At 44.5% G+C, this 14,589-nt stretch overlaps 1 protein-coding gene, 1 long non-coding RNA gene and 1 pseudogene across 3 annotated transcripts in view; 1 reads left to right on the plus strand and 2 right to left on the minus strand.

Annotated features, from left to right (window-relative positions):
• The window catches only part of LOC121567724 (endothelin-converting enzyme-like 1), a 30,348-nt gene extending 26,498 nt beyond the window's left edge, over positions 1-3,850 (plus strand). The window contains exons 13-19 of one of the 2 annotated variants that reach the window (XM_041877953.2): positions 1,936-2,003; positions 2,189-2,218; positions 2,357-2,481; positions 2,586-2,651; positions 3,019-3,114; positions 3,234-3,310; positions 3,423-3,850. In XM_041877953.2, the coding sequence (XP_041733887.1) occupies positions 1,936-2,003; positions 2,189-2,218; positions 2,357-2,481; positions 2,586-2,651; positions 3,019-3,114; positions 3,234-3,310; positions 3,423-3,522 (562 nt within the window). In that variant the 3' untranslated portion in view covers positions 3,523-3,850. The remainder of the gene's footprint in view (positions 1-1,935; positions 2,004-2,188; positions 2,219-2,356; positions 2,482-2,585; positions 2,652-3,018; positions 3,115-3,233; positions 3,311-3,422) is intronic. The other variant, XM_041877954.2, reaches the window with a different exon arrangement.
• Positions 3,851-3,852: 2 nt separating this feature from the next.
• LOC121568111 lies at positions 3,853-10,007 on the minus strand (annotated as a pseudogene).
• Positions 10,008-10,385: 378 nt separating this feature from the next.
• Positions 10,386-10,946, minus strand: LOC123481113. Its single transcript, XR_006661156.1, has 3 exons — positions 10,887-10,946; positions 10,630-10,722; positions 10,386-10,463 (listed from the first exon to the last, which is right to left on the minus strand). It is a non-coding gene; the product is annotated as an uncharacterized LOC123481113 (long non-coding RNA).
• Between the last annotated feature and the right edge of the window lie 3,643 nt (positions 10,947-14,589).

Raw genomic sequence — 14,589 nt, forward strand, 5'->3', positions numbered from 1 at the left:
AGCCTGTTCGTTTATTCAGGTTTGGAGGGCAACTCTCAGCAGGGTATCGACGTCCTGTCAGAAAGTCATTTTCAGACTTAGCCATGTGGATAGCCGCGGGCCTCGGGCCGTCCCTGCATTGCATCAGTCTCCATCTGCATGGTCTGCCAGACTACACCCACCCGGGTCAAGGAGAGGTGGCCAGGACTCTCACTCTCTTTAGTTGTAGTGAGGGAAAAAAGTATTTGATCCCCTGCTGATTTTGTACGTTTGCCCACTAACAAAGACATGATCAGTCTATAATTTTAATGGTAGGTTTATTTGAACAGTGAGAGACAGAATAACAACAACAAAAATCCAGAAAAACACATGTCAAAAATGTTATAAATTGATTTGCATTTTAATGAGGGAAATACGTATTTGACCCCTCTGCAAAACATTACTTAGTACTTGGTGGCAAAACCCTTGTTGGCAATCACAGAGGTCAGACGTTTCTTGTAGTTGGCCACCAGGTTTGCACACATCTCAGGAGGGATTTTGTCCCACTCCTCTTAGCAGATCTTCTCCAAGTCATTAAGGTTTCGATGCTGACGTTTGGCAACTCAAACCTTCAGCTCCCTCCACAGATGTTCTATGGGATTAAGGTCTGGAGACTGGCTAGGCCACTCCAGGACCTTAATGTGCTTCTTCTTGAGCCACTCCTTTGTTGCCTTGGCCGTGTGTTTTGGGTAATTGTCATGCTGGAATACCCATCCACAACCCATTTTTAATGCCCTGGCTGAGGGAAGGAGGTTCTCACCTAAGATTTGACGGTACATGGCCCCGTCCATCGTCCCTTTGATGCGGTGAAGTTGTCCTGTCCCCTTAGCAGAAAAACACCCCCAAAGCATAATGTTTCCACCTCCATGTTTGACGGAGGGGATGGTGTTCTTGGGGTCATAGGCAGCATTCCTCCTCCTCCAAACACGGCGAGTTGAGTTGATGCCAAAGAGCTCGATTTTGGTCTCATCTGACCACAACACTTTCACCCAGTTCTCCTCTGAATCATTCAGATTTTCATTGGCAAACTTCAGACAGGCCTGTATATGTGCTTTCTTGAGCAGGGGGACCTTGCGGGCGCTGCAGGATTTCAGTCCTTCACGGCGTAGTGTGTTACCAATTGTTTTCTTGGTGACTATGGTCCCAGCTGCCTTGAGATCATTGACAAGATCCTCCTGTGTAGTTCTGGGCTGCATGGAGCCCCAGGCCGAGGGAGATTGACAGTTATTTTGTGTTTCTTCCATTTGCAAATAATCGCACCAACTGTTGTCACCTTCTCACCAAGCTGCGTGGCGATGGTCTTGTAGCCCATTCCAGCCTTGTGTTGTGTAGGTCTACAATCTTGTCCCTGACATCCTTGGAGAGCTCTTTGGTCTTGGCCATGGTGGAGAGTTTGGAATCTGATTGATTGCTTCTGTGGACAGGTGTCTTTTATACAGGTAACAAACTGAGATTAGGAGCACTCCCTTTAAGAGTGTGCTCCTAATCTCAGCTCTTACCTGTATAAAAGAAACCTGGGAGCCAGAAATCTTTCTGATTGAGAGGGGGTCAAATACTTATTTCCCTCATTAAAATGCAAATCAATTTATAAAATTTTTGTCATGCGTTTTTCTGTCTATCACTGTTAATGGTAGGTTTATTTGAAAATTATAGACTGATCATTTCTTTGTCAGTGGGCAAACGTACAAAATCAGCAGGGGATCAAATACTTTTTTTGTATTTAGTTTGATATGATATCAACGGGTCAGATTATGATTCATCTAACATTCTACTGTCCTCTTCAGGACGGGTTAGAACTGCAGGCTGAACAAAAGTTGATCCGTTTTGTGTTATTATAAATATACAACATTATGCTGTTGTCTTCATATGTTAAGTGATTAGTAACGCATCCCCCCCGTCTCTCCCTCCTCCCTCTAGATCTCTGAACTATGGAGGAATAGGAGCCATCATCGGTCATGAGCTGACACATGGATATGATGACTGGGGTGAGAGAACGCTTCTTTGTCTTACACGTGTCCTATAAAATATTAAAATCCAATGGGGCATGAACAGTAGTAGCCTAACAGTAGTAAAACTGTAATGTCAGTGTAATATCAGTTCTGAATAAGGGGTTCATGTCTTCTGTCCACATTGGTCATCCTAACTCAAGCCTCTTGCCCCCCCATCTAAGTGGGTCGTCACTATCAGACCATGCTGCAAGGTACGGAAGTCTTGCCTCCGCTTAACCCAACCAATGAAATCAGACAAATAACTTAAGAGAGTAAAAGGCTATAGCCAACAACTGTACCTTGCAGCGTGGCTGAATAGTGACCGCCATGATAAGTGATCTTTCTCTTAGGGGGCCAGTATGATCGCTACGGCAACCTGAAGCAGTGGTGGACGGAGGAGTCATACAAGAAGTTTCAGAAGAAAGCAGAGTGCATCGTCAAACTCTATGACAACTTCACTGTCTATAACCAGAGGGTGGGTGCATAGCATACCTTGTTATACTGCTTATTAGAGACACACTCACACACTTGTAATGTGAGTTGCAATGGTATCTTTCCCCTGTGTGTGTGTGTCTGTAGGTGAATGGCCGTCTGACTCTGGGGGAGAATATAGCAGACATGGGAGGCCTTAAACTGTCTTACTTTGTGAGTGAAATCTTCCTATAGGCTGTGCTAGCTGTCAATCATTACTGATTACCATCTGTCAGGGCTCTATTCAATCAGCATCACGGAAGGTTCAGCTTTACAGCGTGATTTACATTTTTTAAAAATGTTCCTGCTTTAGCGGAGACTGCATTCACGGTAAACGCTGCATATGTCGGCTCAATCGGAAATTACCTTAAAATGTATATCGCGGAATCTGCTTCAGCGTTACAGATTGAATAGAGCCCTCAGTCACTGTCTCTATGGACTAATGACAAGCTACAGTATGTTTGTAAGCCCGGGACTCAAATCTCATCTCTCTCCTCTCTCTCTACCTCTTTCACTCTCTCCATCTTCTCCCACTCTCCAGGCATATCAAAAGTGGATCAGAGAACATGGTCCAGAAAGACCTCTCCCTGGACTCAAATACACACATGAACAACTACTCTTCATTGCCTTTGCACAGGTACACAACAAACTATGTACAGACTGTTGTTTAGTATTGGGAATCTTTTTCTTTTTAGTTGGAGTAAAGATGATATTTTTTACGGCCTTTACTGCTAACTGTCTCCTCTCTCCTATTAGAACTGGTGTATGAAGAGACGGTCTCAGTCCATATACCTGCAGCTACTGACTGACAAGCACGCACCAGAGCATTACAGGTACATACACTTCCTCACTTTCCTGATGTGCATCAGCCTATCACAGGCCATACCTAATATGACTCCCCTCTCTGATTGGATCGTTCTCTCTCCATCTCCTCCACCCCTGCAGGGTGATTGGCAGCGTGTCCCAGTTTGATGAGTTTGCCCGAGTGTTCCACTGTCCAAAGGGTTCCCCCATGCATCCTGTCAACAAATGTTCTGTATGGTGACCCCTCAACACTCACCTCTGAACTCCACCACCCACCAACAACTAGAACTTACCTGTGACCTCAACTAAACTCTCCTAACCAACCTGTCTGAGATGTTCTGTTCAGTTTCATCTCAATCCTAGGACTATATTTTTCTCTGATCACAGAATTTGCAAGCAAATAATGTCATCACCAGCAGGCAAAACCATGATCACTTCACTGTCTACTCATGTACATATCCTGTGCTTGACTTAGTCAGGAGCCCCTCAGAGCGGAGTACCGGCACCTCAAATGTTCTACTGCTTGAGCACCTGTTCCTCTTATAGACTATTAGCTCAAAGTATTGTGGAGCTCCTGCACCTAAATAAACAGTGCCGGCACCCAAAATGAGTACCGGCACCTATTTCAGTCCAAGTCAAGCACTCATTTATGCATATCATTTAATTATATATGTTTAGATTTACATCTATTTATTTATTTTTTCAACAGATGTATCATGGGATTACCTTTTTGGTTTTGAGTTGTGTGATCTCAATTCATTATAATGATTTGAATCACTTAAAAATGACAAAGATTTTGACAGTAGTAAAAATAGTGTTATTAAATCAAATTTAATGCAACAGGTTCAGAGTTGGTGTTATCAAGAACTTTGTGTAGAAGGGATTTGGAATGGGGATTTGTACTGAATGACAATGACCAGTATGGACTGCGCTCACTGGGATCAGTGTGTTGCCTGCCAATGTTTTTGTGAGTCTTTTCTATGAGGTAAATAGTGGACACCATGCTGCCATGCTGCCCTCAAGTGGCTGAACAGAGAAGTGGTCTCCGCTGTGGAGACCTTGTTCATCTTGACTGTTGTTTCTTGTCTCGTCTTGGCCTTGTGGACATCATTGGAATGGTGTTACTATGAGTATGTGTGTGTTTGTATGGTTTTGAAGGTCCCTTTTTTATGAGAGTTGAATCCATAGTGACCTTTTGCTCAGGATATGTAGCTAAGTGTGTGTGTCCAGTGGCCAAAGTGCCAAAGAATAGTGATGGAACATCATGGTCCACCTAAACCCTTCAACCCTCCACTCCTACCTTAGTGTACATCATGGTGAACTATTCTTCTCGATCCACCGGAGACTCCAATCTCCCCACAACCCCATGTCTCACTGTCACACCCTAGAGTATGGATTCTTTAGCAAGAAGATTGTGTTTCTAAGATGGAAGCATGGTCCTGTTGAACAACTTCATATATCCTATTGGACAACTTAAACTGAGAGCCATTTCTATTGGACATTATGGACTCAGAGCCCTTCCTATAGGATTATGTTAACTCCAGGGCCTTCCTTGATACAGCACATACTCGCTCTGATGAACTCTGAATGCCCCTGGCCTGGTCTGCACAGCCAATAAGCTTTCAAAGGAAGGATCAATATGATTGACATTTTATGGTCATAAATAATCTACATGCTGTACATACAAAACTGTGAATCCAGTCAAGTCAGAGAAAAAACAAAAACATTTGTACACAGTGATATAAAAAAATATATAATTTTGTATAAAGAATCTAAAAATAAGAACAATCTTTGTATAAATTATAATTGTACAGTTCTTATTCTGAAAACAGCATGTTCAAAACCAGCTTTACACAGTTAAGACTGAGATAAAAGGATGACATCACACAGTTCTCAGCATTCAGCTGCCATCTCATTTACGTGGCTGCTATCTCATATATGTGGCTGCTATCTCATATATGTGGCTGCCATCTCATACATGTGGCTGCCATCTCATACATGTGGCTGCTATATCATATATGTGGCTGCCATCTCATACATGTGGCTGCTATCTCATATGTGCCTGCTAGTGCTCTCTCATATTTCTTGCTGTTCAATGTTTTAAATAAATAAATGGGATCACTGTGTGAGGGGCTGGTTTCTCCATGTGCCTTGGTCCAGTAGTTATGTGTGTGTGTGTGTATGCACTATACAGTATGCGTGTCTTGTGTGTGTATGCACTATACAGTATGCGTGTCTTGTTGTGTGTGTCAGTGTGTTAAGGCATGTGTCCCACCAGGTTTGTATCCACTTGCAATGCGAGCCAGCTCTCTCTTGGTCTCCAAGCGTTGCATGGTGGATCGCCATCTCTCCCACTCTGGAGGTTCTGGAGGCCTACTGTCACACCGAGTCTGGAACATGACAATAATAAAATAGAGAACTTATGAGTCTACATCCGGAACCACTCTCATCCCCTGTTCAGGTACACATCCCCATAGCCGCTGGGTAACTGTCTGTAAGACAACACCACTCTCTTTGACAAGACACAGAATAAACCCATTGAGACAAACACCTCAGGCCATTTTCATAAAGTGTCTGACAAAGTTATTTGGATCATAGAACTGTGCTTAACATTCCCACCAAGTGGCTTCAATAAGGTATGTGCTTATAAAAATGCTCAGGGCAAAGTCGTGACCGTAATTCAGAAATATAAAATTGGATGGGTTCCAGCCTTGATTATATGTTTTTCCAGCTATAGTTCTGCACGTCTTTCTTAACTTCGGTGGAGCGCTTAAAATCGCCACTACAATGAGACATTTTTGTACAGCAAATTTACTCAATACCTCCTTTTTATTAGAAATCTCCTTCCCTGAAAAATGCGAATAGTCTGTGCCTGCAACCGAGAACATTCTCAGCTCTTTCAACCCCCTCTAGAGAACCAAACATTTACCCGATAGTGCTTTTAGAGCTAAGAGGCTTTCTCAGAGGGTGTGAGGACTTAAATATTTGATAAGTTAATGAATAGCTGTAATTCTTACTCCTACGGATTGGACAATTCTCTGAATTTCACAGGCAGTTAAGACATACTTTTCACTCAGTGATTTTAGCACTTCCTAACACTCTATAGTCTATCTTTCATTGAGTTTAATGGTGTCACTTTGGGAGAACTGTGGTAAAGAGGTACCACTGAAATACCAGACAAAGAATGCATTAAAAGCTGAGAGGACTGCAGACTCATGGCATTATTAGTGAGTGTTGATAAAGGGACACGAGAGAAAAGTACCTTTCTGTTGTGTTTGCATGATGAACTGTGTGCACCCCATTTACTGCTCCCCGGGGGATGGTGTACATTCTCTTGCGGTTCCTCATCCCCCATAGACCTGTTTGGCTCTCCATCACTCTTCAGGCTGTCAAACTTGGACCGGAACCAACTGTGAGCTTCCTCTAGGTTCTCTGATATCTGAGTGTGGGGACAAGTATGATGTCAGGAGAATTCCAATTCAGTTCAACTTTACTAACCCGTCAGGGGCTATTTATGTGCACACAGTTAACAGACAACAGACAGGGAGATACAGAGTGAGAGAATTAATGAACAAGCAAGAGGTGTTGAAGATGAGGGAGCAGAACAAATAAGATTGTCTTGACTCCAGGTGGTGGAGGGAGTCTTACCTGCTGTGACTCTGGGTGGTAGAGGGAGTCTTACCTGCTGTGACTCCGGGTGGTGGAGGGAGTCTTACCTGCTGTGACTCCGGGTGGTAGAGGGAGTCTTACCTGCTGTGACTCCGGGTGGTAGAGGGAGTCTTACCTGCTGTGACTCCGGGTGGTTGAGGGAGCCTTACCTGCTGTGACTCCGGGTGGTGGCGGGAGCCTTACCTGCTGTGACTCCGGGTGGTAGAGGGAGTCTTACCTGCTGTGACTCCGGGTGGTAGAGGGAGTCTTACCTGCTGTGACTCCGGGTGGTAGAGGGAGTCTTACCTGCTGTGACTCCAGGCTGACCTCTTTCATTTTCTGCTCTGCCTCGTCTTTGGCCTCCTGCATGTTCTTGATTCTCTCCTCCAGCCTCTGCTAGGACAAACGAACACAGAAACACACATTTGCAGATTTTAAAAACAGACATGGCTGTCTCTCAAAACGGCATCAAAGCTTCAAAGTCAAGAAGTAAAGGAGATTCAATTAAGCCATTTAAAACCATTGACTTAAGCGAGGCTAGCTTATGACTAACAGAGATACTTAACCCCTGCTAACCTGACACTTGTCTTGCATGACGTGTCTCAGCTCCCTCTCAGCCTCTAGCTCCCCCTCCTGGCTGGAGGACAGGCGCCGTAGCTCCCGCTGGAGGGATAAGGTCTCGGACCGGAACTGCTGGATCAACTCACTCTGGAAACAGACAGGACAATGGTGACTGATGTATACCATCCTGTAAACATCCACAAGTGTATAAAGTGTGTGTGAGGTGTCCTACCTGCTCATAGTTCTTCTTTTGATACTGATCCTTCAAGGTCTTGAGGCTCTTTAGTTCTCCCTCCATGTCCTGGGAGCAAAGGGAGGAGAGCATGAGTGACAAAGAGGATATAATATGGTTTAGCAGGTGCTTGTCCACAAGATGGCGCTGACAGACACAGCCACCCTGTTTCTAGCTCGTAGCCAACTTTGCAGTATTCTTTTTTGGTGTGTGTTATTTCTTACATTATTTGCTCAGAATGTTTATAGTCAGACATTTCAAGATTTCTTGTAGTCTTTTTTGTTGTTGACTATTTGTGTTTGACATTTTACTGCATTGTTAGGAGCAAGTTGCTTGAGCTGCGTCTTCTGATCTCTGAGACGGGCTTTCTGATTGGACACCACTTTCTCCAACTCAGACATCTTCTCCCGCAGCTCCAGATTGGCCCTGGAGAGGTCAGCTGACCTAGATGACGAGTCCTCAAGAGCTTTTCTCATCTGAAGAGAGAGACACAAACAGAAGGGAAAGAGAGTAATAAAGAGGGATGAGGAAAGAGGCAGGATGTTATTTAGAGTTCTGACTGATGATGGACAGAAGCGATGGAGTGTGTGAGAAAGAGTGCAGTACCTCTGAGATTTCTCTCTGTGACAACCTCTTCACTGAGTCCCTCTCTTTCCTCATCTGAAGCTTCATAGATTCCAGATGCTCTGACCATCGACCAATCTCTGCCCTGGCTTCAGCCAGCTCCACCTCTCTGGTACACGTGCAAAATTTAGACATGAATGTCACATTCATGCTAAGTAACCATGTAAGTTTTCACATAATTAAACCACACTAAAATAAACCCCCACTATCCACATTAGTCCTAGTTAGTTACCTCTGTGTGATGGTGTTCTGGTGTTGGTCTCTGGCTCGGTCCAGTTTGGCCTGTAGAGTGCTGTTGGCCAACACAGCCTGCTCTAAACTCTGGGCTAGTTTCTTGTTGTCCAGCCTTGCCACGACCAGGGCCTTATGCAAGGTCTCCAGCTAGAGAATCAAATATATCTTTGTAAACTACTTTTACTACTAAAAGCTAAGAGCTGTTTGTTGCTATATGTGTGTTTATGAGACATTAATGATGTAGTTACCATTTTGTTTATCTTGGAGTGAGTTGTTGCCATGATGTCTTGGAGCTTCTCCACCTCTGCCTGTAGTCTCAATCTCTCTCTGACCCTGCAGTCTGACAAACACATGGGTTGTTCAAACATACACCCATATACATGCACAATACAGACAGACAGACACCTACCTGTCTCTCCTGAGTGAGGCCAGCTCCTGCTCTTGTCCCCCCAGCTCCTTCTGTACCGTCTCAGTGTTGTGTTGCAGACGGGAGTGGGAGGCCAAAACGTTCTCCAGGGTCTGAGCCACACTGCCCCCACCCTGACGAGACACACCCAGCCAGCCCTCCAGCTCACACAGCTACAGGACAAATACACAGAGCAGAATCAGGTAGCTTAGTGGTTAAGAGCGTTGTGCCAGTAACCGAAAGGTCGCTGGTTCTAATCCCCAAGCCGACTAGGTGAAAAATCTGTCGATGTGCCCTTGAGCAAGGCACTTAACCCTAATTGCTCCTTTAAGTCGCTCTGGATAAGAGTGTCTGCTAAATGACTAAAATGTAAATGTAAAAATATCTTGAACAAAAGACTCTCCAGGACCCAGGTTGGGTAACCATTTTACTATCCCTCTGACCTTGTCCCCGTGCTGCTCCTGCAGTTTGTCCAGTTGTCCCCTCAGGGTCCGGCTGTCCCTCAGAGCCTCGTCTCTGGCTGCCACCGCCGACGTCACCTCCCCCTCCTTCACCTGGACTGCAGCCTGGGCCTGTCTGAGCTGAGCCTCCAGTTTATGACAGGTTGTCTTCAGGGTGCTCATTTCAGAGCTGACCTGTAGGGGAGTAGACAGGTGTATGTTAGGGAGTCAACTTGTTTTTGACATATGAACACATTACTACATTACCACATGAATACATTACTACCATGAGTGTGTGTACCTGTGTGTACTTGTCCTCTAACACAGAGCTCAGCTTGTGTTGTTGGACACTTTCTACATGGGTGTCCCTTAAAGCTTGCAGCTCCTCCTGAAGTTGATCTACCCTGGTCTAGTTGAGAGGAAGAGCATTAGGAGGAAATACACTTCAACATGAGGATACATGAACGCACACACATCAACAGGTGTGGTCGGTGTGTTTTAGTCAGTGGTGTAAAGTACTTAAGTAAAAATACCAATAAAGTTCTACTTCAGTAGTTTTGGGGGGGTATCTGTACTATCATTTTTATATTGTTGACTACTTTTACTTCACTTCATTCCTAATGAAAATAATGTACTTTTTACTCCATACATTTTCCTGACACATTTTGAATGCTTAGCAGGACAGGAAAATGGTCCAATTCACGCACTTATCAAGAGAACATCCCTGGTCATCCCTACTGTCTCTCATCTGGCAGAGTCACTAAATAAACATGCTTAGTTTGTAAATTATGTCTGAGTGTTGGAGTGTGCCCCTGGCTATCCGTAAATTAAAGAAACAAGAAAATTGTACCGTCTGGTTTGCTTAGTATAAGGAATTTGAAAGAATTTATACATTTACTTTTGATACTAATTGTGTACTTTTTCCACCACTGGTTTTAGTGTAAACTCCTTACCTGTAGCTTCCCTTTCTCATAGGTCAGGTTGTTCTTACTGTCCGTCAGCTCCTTCAGCATCTGCTCCACCTGCTGCTGAGCATTCTGGGTAAAGAGGACACCATGCGTTGAGAGGTGAGGGGAAAGAGGAAATTGTCAGGATGAAGAAATAAAATAATAGAGAAAGTATGTTACATACACAAATTCACTATGGATGGACAGATTGAAAGTGATGTGACCCCAGTCTGTAGATACTGAATGGATCTCTCACCTGCTGGTGCTCCATGGCAACCAGCTTTCCCATGAGCCTCCTGTTCTCTTCCTCCTGCTTCTGCAAGGTGGAGCTTAGAGTGCCTGCCTCCAACTGTCAATCACACAGGATGCAAAGTGGACAGAGGACAGTTAAGGAAGCTATGGTCAGATTCGGACACGAAGTGTGTTCTCTGTTAATGTGTAGGCCATTTTCATGGTCTGAGATCAGTCTGAATCGTTGTCAGAGATTATCAGAGAGCTTTGGCAGTACAGTACCTTGACTTTAGCGAGTTGCGTTTCCAGAGCACTCCTCTCACACTCTAGCTTGGTGACCACAATGCACATCTGTGACCCAAAGACAGAGAGATAGGGACATACTGTAACATTTAAGGACATCCACAGACACTATAAAAAGAGACAATGCAAAGCCCAGTTAAGCTTTAACAACCTTGTACTCTTAGGCTATGTATTTTCTACGAGACATGGCAGCTGCACCTCAGTCTTTGCACTGTCCCTGTCTGTCCTCACGACCTCCCCTTCCTTTACAGCCGAGTTCAGATCCCCTCGCAACCTCTCAATGGTACGCTCCAACAGCTCCCGCTGAGTGACAACAGTCTCTTGGGCAACTGTGGAACTCTGCAGAAGTTGGGCGTGGTCAACCTTCAGAGTCTCCCTGTGGAGCATAGAGAGGTGTGGATGTGTGTGGCTAGCATTATCATTGAGATCCTATTCATTCCTTATTCATAGAGATTATTCATTCCTATGAGTATTAGCAGTTAACTTTAGCACCCACAGCTCCATCTGCAATTTAACTTTAGCTGATAGCGCCCCCTGCAGTTCTGCCTGGATGTTGCGTCTGGCTTCTTCCAGCAGGAGGTCTTGCTCATGCAGCTGCTTGGCCACACGACTCCTCTCTGCCTGAGAGAGACACAGGAATAGAATAACATGTAGCCTGTACTAGTGTGTGTGTGTGTGTGTGTGTGTGTGTGTGTGTGTGTGTGTGTGTGTGTGTGTGTGTGTGTGTGTGTGTGTGTGTGTGTGTGTGTGTGTGAGAGAGAGAGAAGCGGGCTAGAGGCAGTACCTTAATGCTAGCCTGGTGTTCAGTCTGTAGCTTGGATTTCTCCACAGTAAGAGAACGTAGGGCAGAACTCAACTCAGAGCACTGACTCTCCAACTGCTTGTTACACCTGTGTAACAGAGAGAAAGAGGGGGAATGAAAGAGTAAAACGTCACCATTTATTCCTATACCCCTGAGATGATTGGTATTTCTGGGGGGTATTTTATTAGGATCCCCATTAGCTGTTGCGAAAGCCTGGGGTCCACACAGAGTGTGCAAAGCTGTCATAAAGGCAAAGGGTGGCTATTTGAAGAATCTCAAATATAAAATATATTTTGATTTGTTTAACACTTTTTTGGTTACTACATGATTCCATATGTGTTATTTCATAGTTTTGATGTCTTCACTTTTATTCTACAATGTAGAAAATAGTAAAAATAAAGAAACACCCTTGAGTGAGGAGGTGTGTCCAAACTTTTGACTGGTACTGTATATGTTTTAACCATGACAATTTACAATCTAAGGTAACACCAAGTAATTTTGTCTCCTCAACTTGTTCAACAGTCACACCATTCATTACCAGATTCAGCTGAGGTCTAGAGTTTAGGGAATAATTTGTACCAAATACAATGTTCTTAGTTTTAAAGATGTTCAGGATCAGTTTATTACTGGCCACCCATTCCAAAACTGACTGCAACTCCTTGTTAAGCGTTGAAGTTAAGTGACTTCATTAGCTGTGGTTGCTGAAACGTATATGGTTGAATCATCAGCATACATAGACACACAGGCTTTGTTTAATTCCAGTGGCATGTCATTGGTAAAAATTGAAAAAAGTAGAGGGCTAAGAGAACTGATCTGCGGTACACCACACCCTAAATGTTTGACATTAGAGAAGCTTCCATTAAAGAAAACCCTATTTAGTTCTATTAGATAGATTGCCATAACATGGATTCAGAGCTGAGGTTGAAAATACATAACACATAAGTTCTCTCAACAACAGGTTATGGTCAATAATATCAAAGGCTGCACTGAAATCTAACAGCACAGCTCCCACAATCTTTTTATTATCAATTTCTTTCAACCAATCATTTGTGTCAGTGCAGTACATGTTGAGTGCCCTTCTCTATAAGCATGCTGAAAGTCTGTTGTCAATTTGTTTACAGAGAAATAGCATTGTATTTGGTCAAACACAATTTTTTCCAACAGTTTGCTAAGAGCTGGCAGTAAGCTTCTAGGTCTGCTGTTAGAACCAGTAAAAGCCAGTTTACCAGTCTTGGGTAGCGGAATGACTTTGGCTTCCCTCCAGGCCTGAGGACAAACACCTTCTTCTAGACTCAGATTAAATATATGACAGATAGGAGTGGCCATAGAGTCAGCTACCATCCTCAGTAGCCTTCCATCTAAGTTGTCAATGCCAAGAGGTTTGTCATTATTGATCAATAACAATACTTTTTACACCTGTCCCACACTAACATTACAAAATTCTAACTTACAATGCTTTTCTTTAATTATTTGTTTTTTTTATGCATGAATACAATGGCTCACTGTTCATTGTTGGCCTTTCCTGCTTAAGTATGCCAATTAAGTAATCATTAAAATAATTGGCAACATCAAACGGTTGTGTGATTAATAATTTCATTTAAAGTAAGCCACAGTTTTCCATCATTCCATCATAATACAGTTTATTTTTATTTTTGTTAAGTTTAGTCACATAATTTCTCAATTTGCAGTAAGTCAGTCTGTAACGATCCCGGCAGTCTGAGTCGGGTCCTGTCTGTGGACTAGTTTTTCTGTTCGTGATCTCCAGTTTCCCGAGGGTTCGGGAACGCTCCGGGGAGCTCTCTTGATTTCCGCACCTGCATCCCATCAGCAATCTGCACACCTGGTCCTGATCATCACCCTTCTTAGGCTCTGGCCTAACATCCATTCCCTGCCGGATCGTTAGCCATGAACAGTAGGTTTACCAGAGTATCAGTCTTAGAGCCTAGCGTTAGTTTTGTTGTTTTTGCACCTTGTTGGTTTGTTGCTTACTTACCCCCGTTTTGTTCCATCTGCAGTCACCCGTCCGGAACCTTCATCCAACCTCTGCCTGGTGGTCGGCGGCTGCCGACCAGGATGGGATCAACCACTGCACCCCCAACAACTAATCAACGCCGCCCGCTCTGTTCCCTGGATTATTCAGCATCACTCTTGAATTTGTAAATAAACACTCACCTTCGTTTCAACTTACCTTGTCCTGGTCTGCTTCTGGGTTCTGGCTTAGCAACTCGTGACAGAACGATCCGGCCAGTAATGAACCCAGCGGACCTGGACTCTGTTCGCCATGCCATTACCCAGCAGGAGAAGATGTTGGGCCATCATAGCACGGTACTACAGGAGATCGCGTTGTCAGTTCGGAACCTTTCTACCGGTCTGACGGAGGTCCAGAACCAACGCAAGTGTCCGGTGGAGGATCCACTACCGGTTTCACCCATCTCGCCTGCCGCTTCTGAAGCTGTGTCCTTCCGTGAGCCCAAGGTTCCGACGCCGGATAAATATGAGGGGGAGCTGGGAAGATGCCGTTCCTTCCTTATGCAGTGTGGATTAGTGTTCGATCTACAGCCCTACTCTTATGCCACAGACAAGGCTAGGATAGCCTTTGTGATTGAGTTGCTGCGTGGTCGAGCGCTGGAGTGGGCTTCAGCCGTTTGGGAACGACAGGATCCCTGCATGGCTTCATACCAGGGGTTCACGGCCGAGATGAGGAAGCTCTTCGACCATTCCGTCCGAGGGAGGGACGCAGCTAGGCGCCTGTTTTCGCTTCGCCAAGGAACTCGCAGCGTGGCCGACTTCGTGATCGAGTTCAAGACGTTGGCTGTGGAGAGTGGGTGGAATGAGGAGGCTCTGCAAGCGGCCTTTTACCAGGGTCTGTCGGAGCAGCTC

The sequence above is a fragment of the Coregonus clupeaformis genome, chromosome 6 (genome assembly GCF_020615455.1).
Source record: "Coregonus clupeaformis isolate EN_2021a chromosome 6, ASM2061545v1, whole genome shotgun sequence".
NCBI lineage: Eukaryota > Metazoa > Chordata > Actinopteri > Salmoniformes > Salmonidae > Coregonus > Coregonus clupeaformis.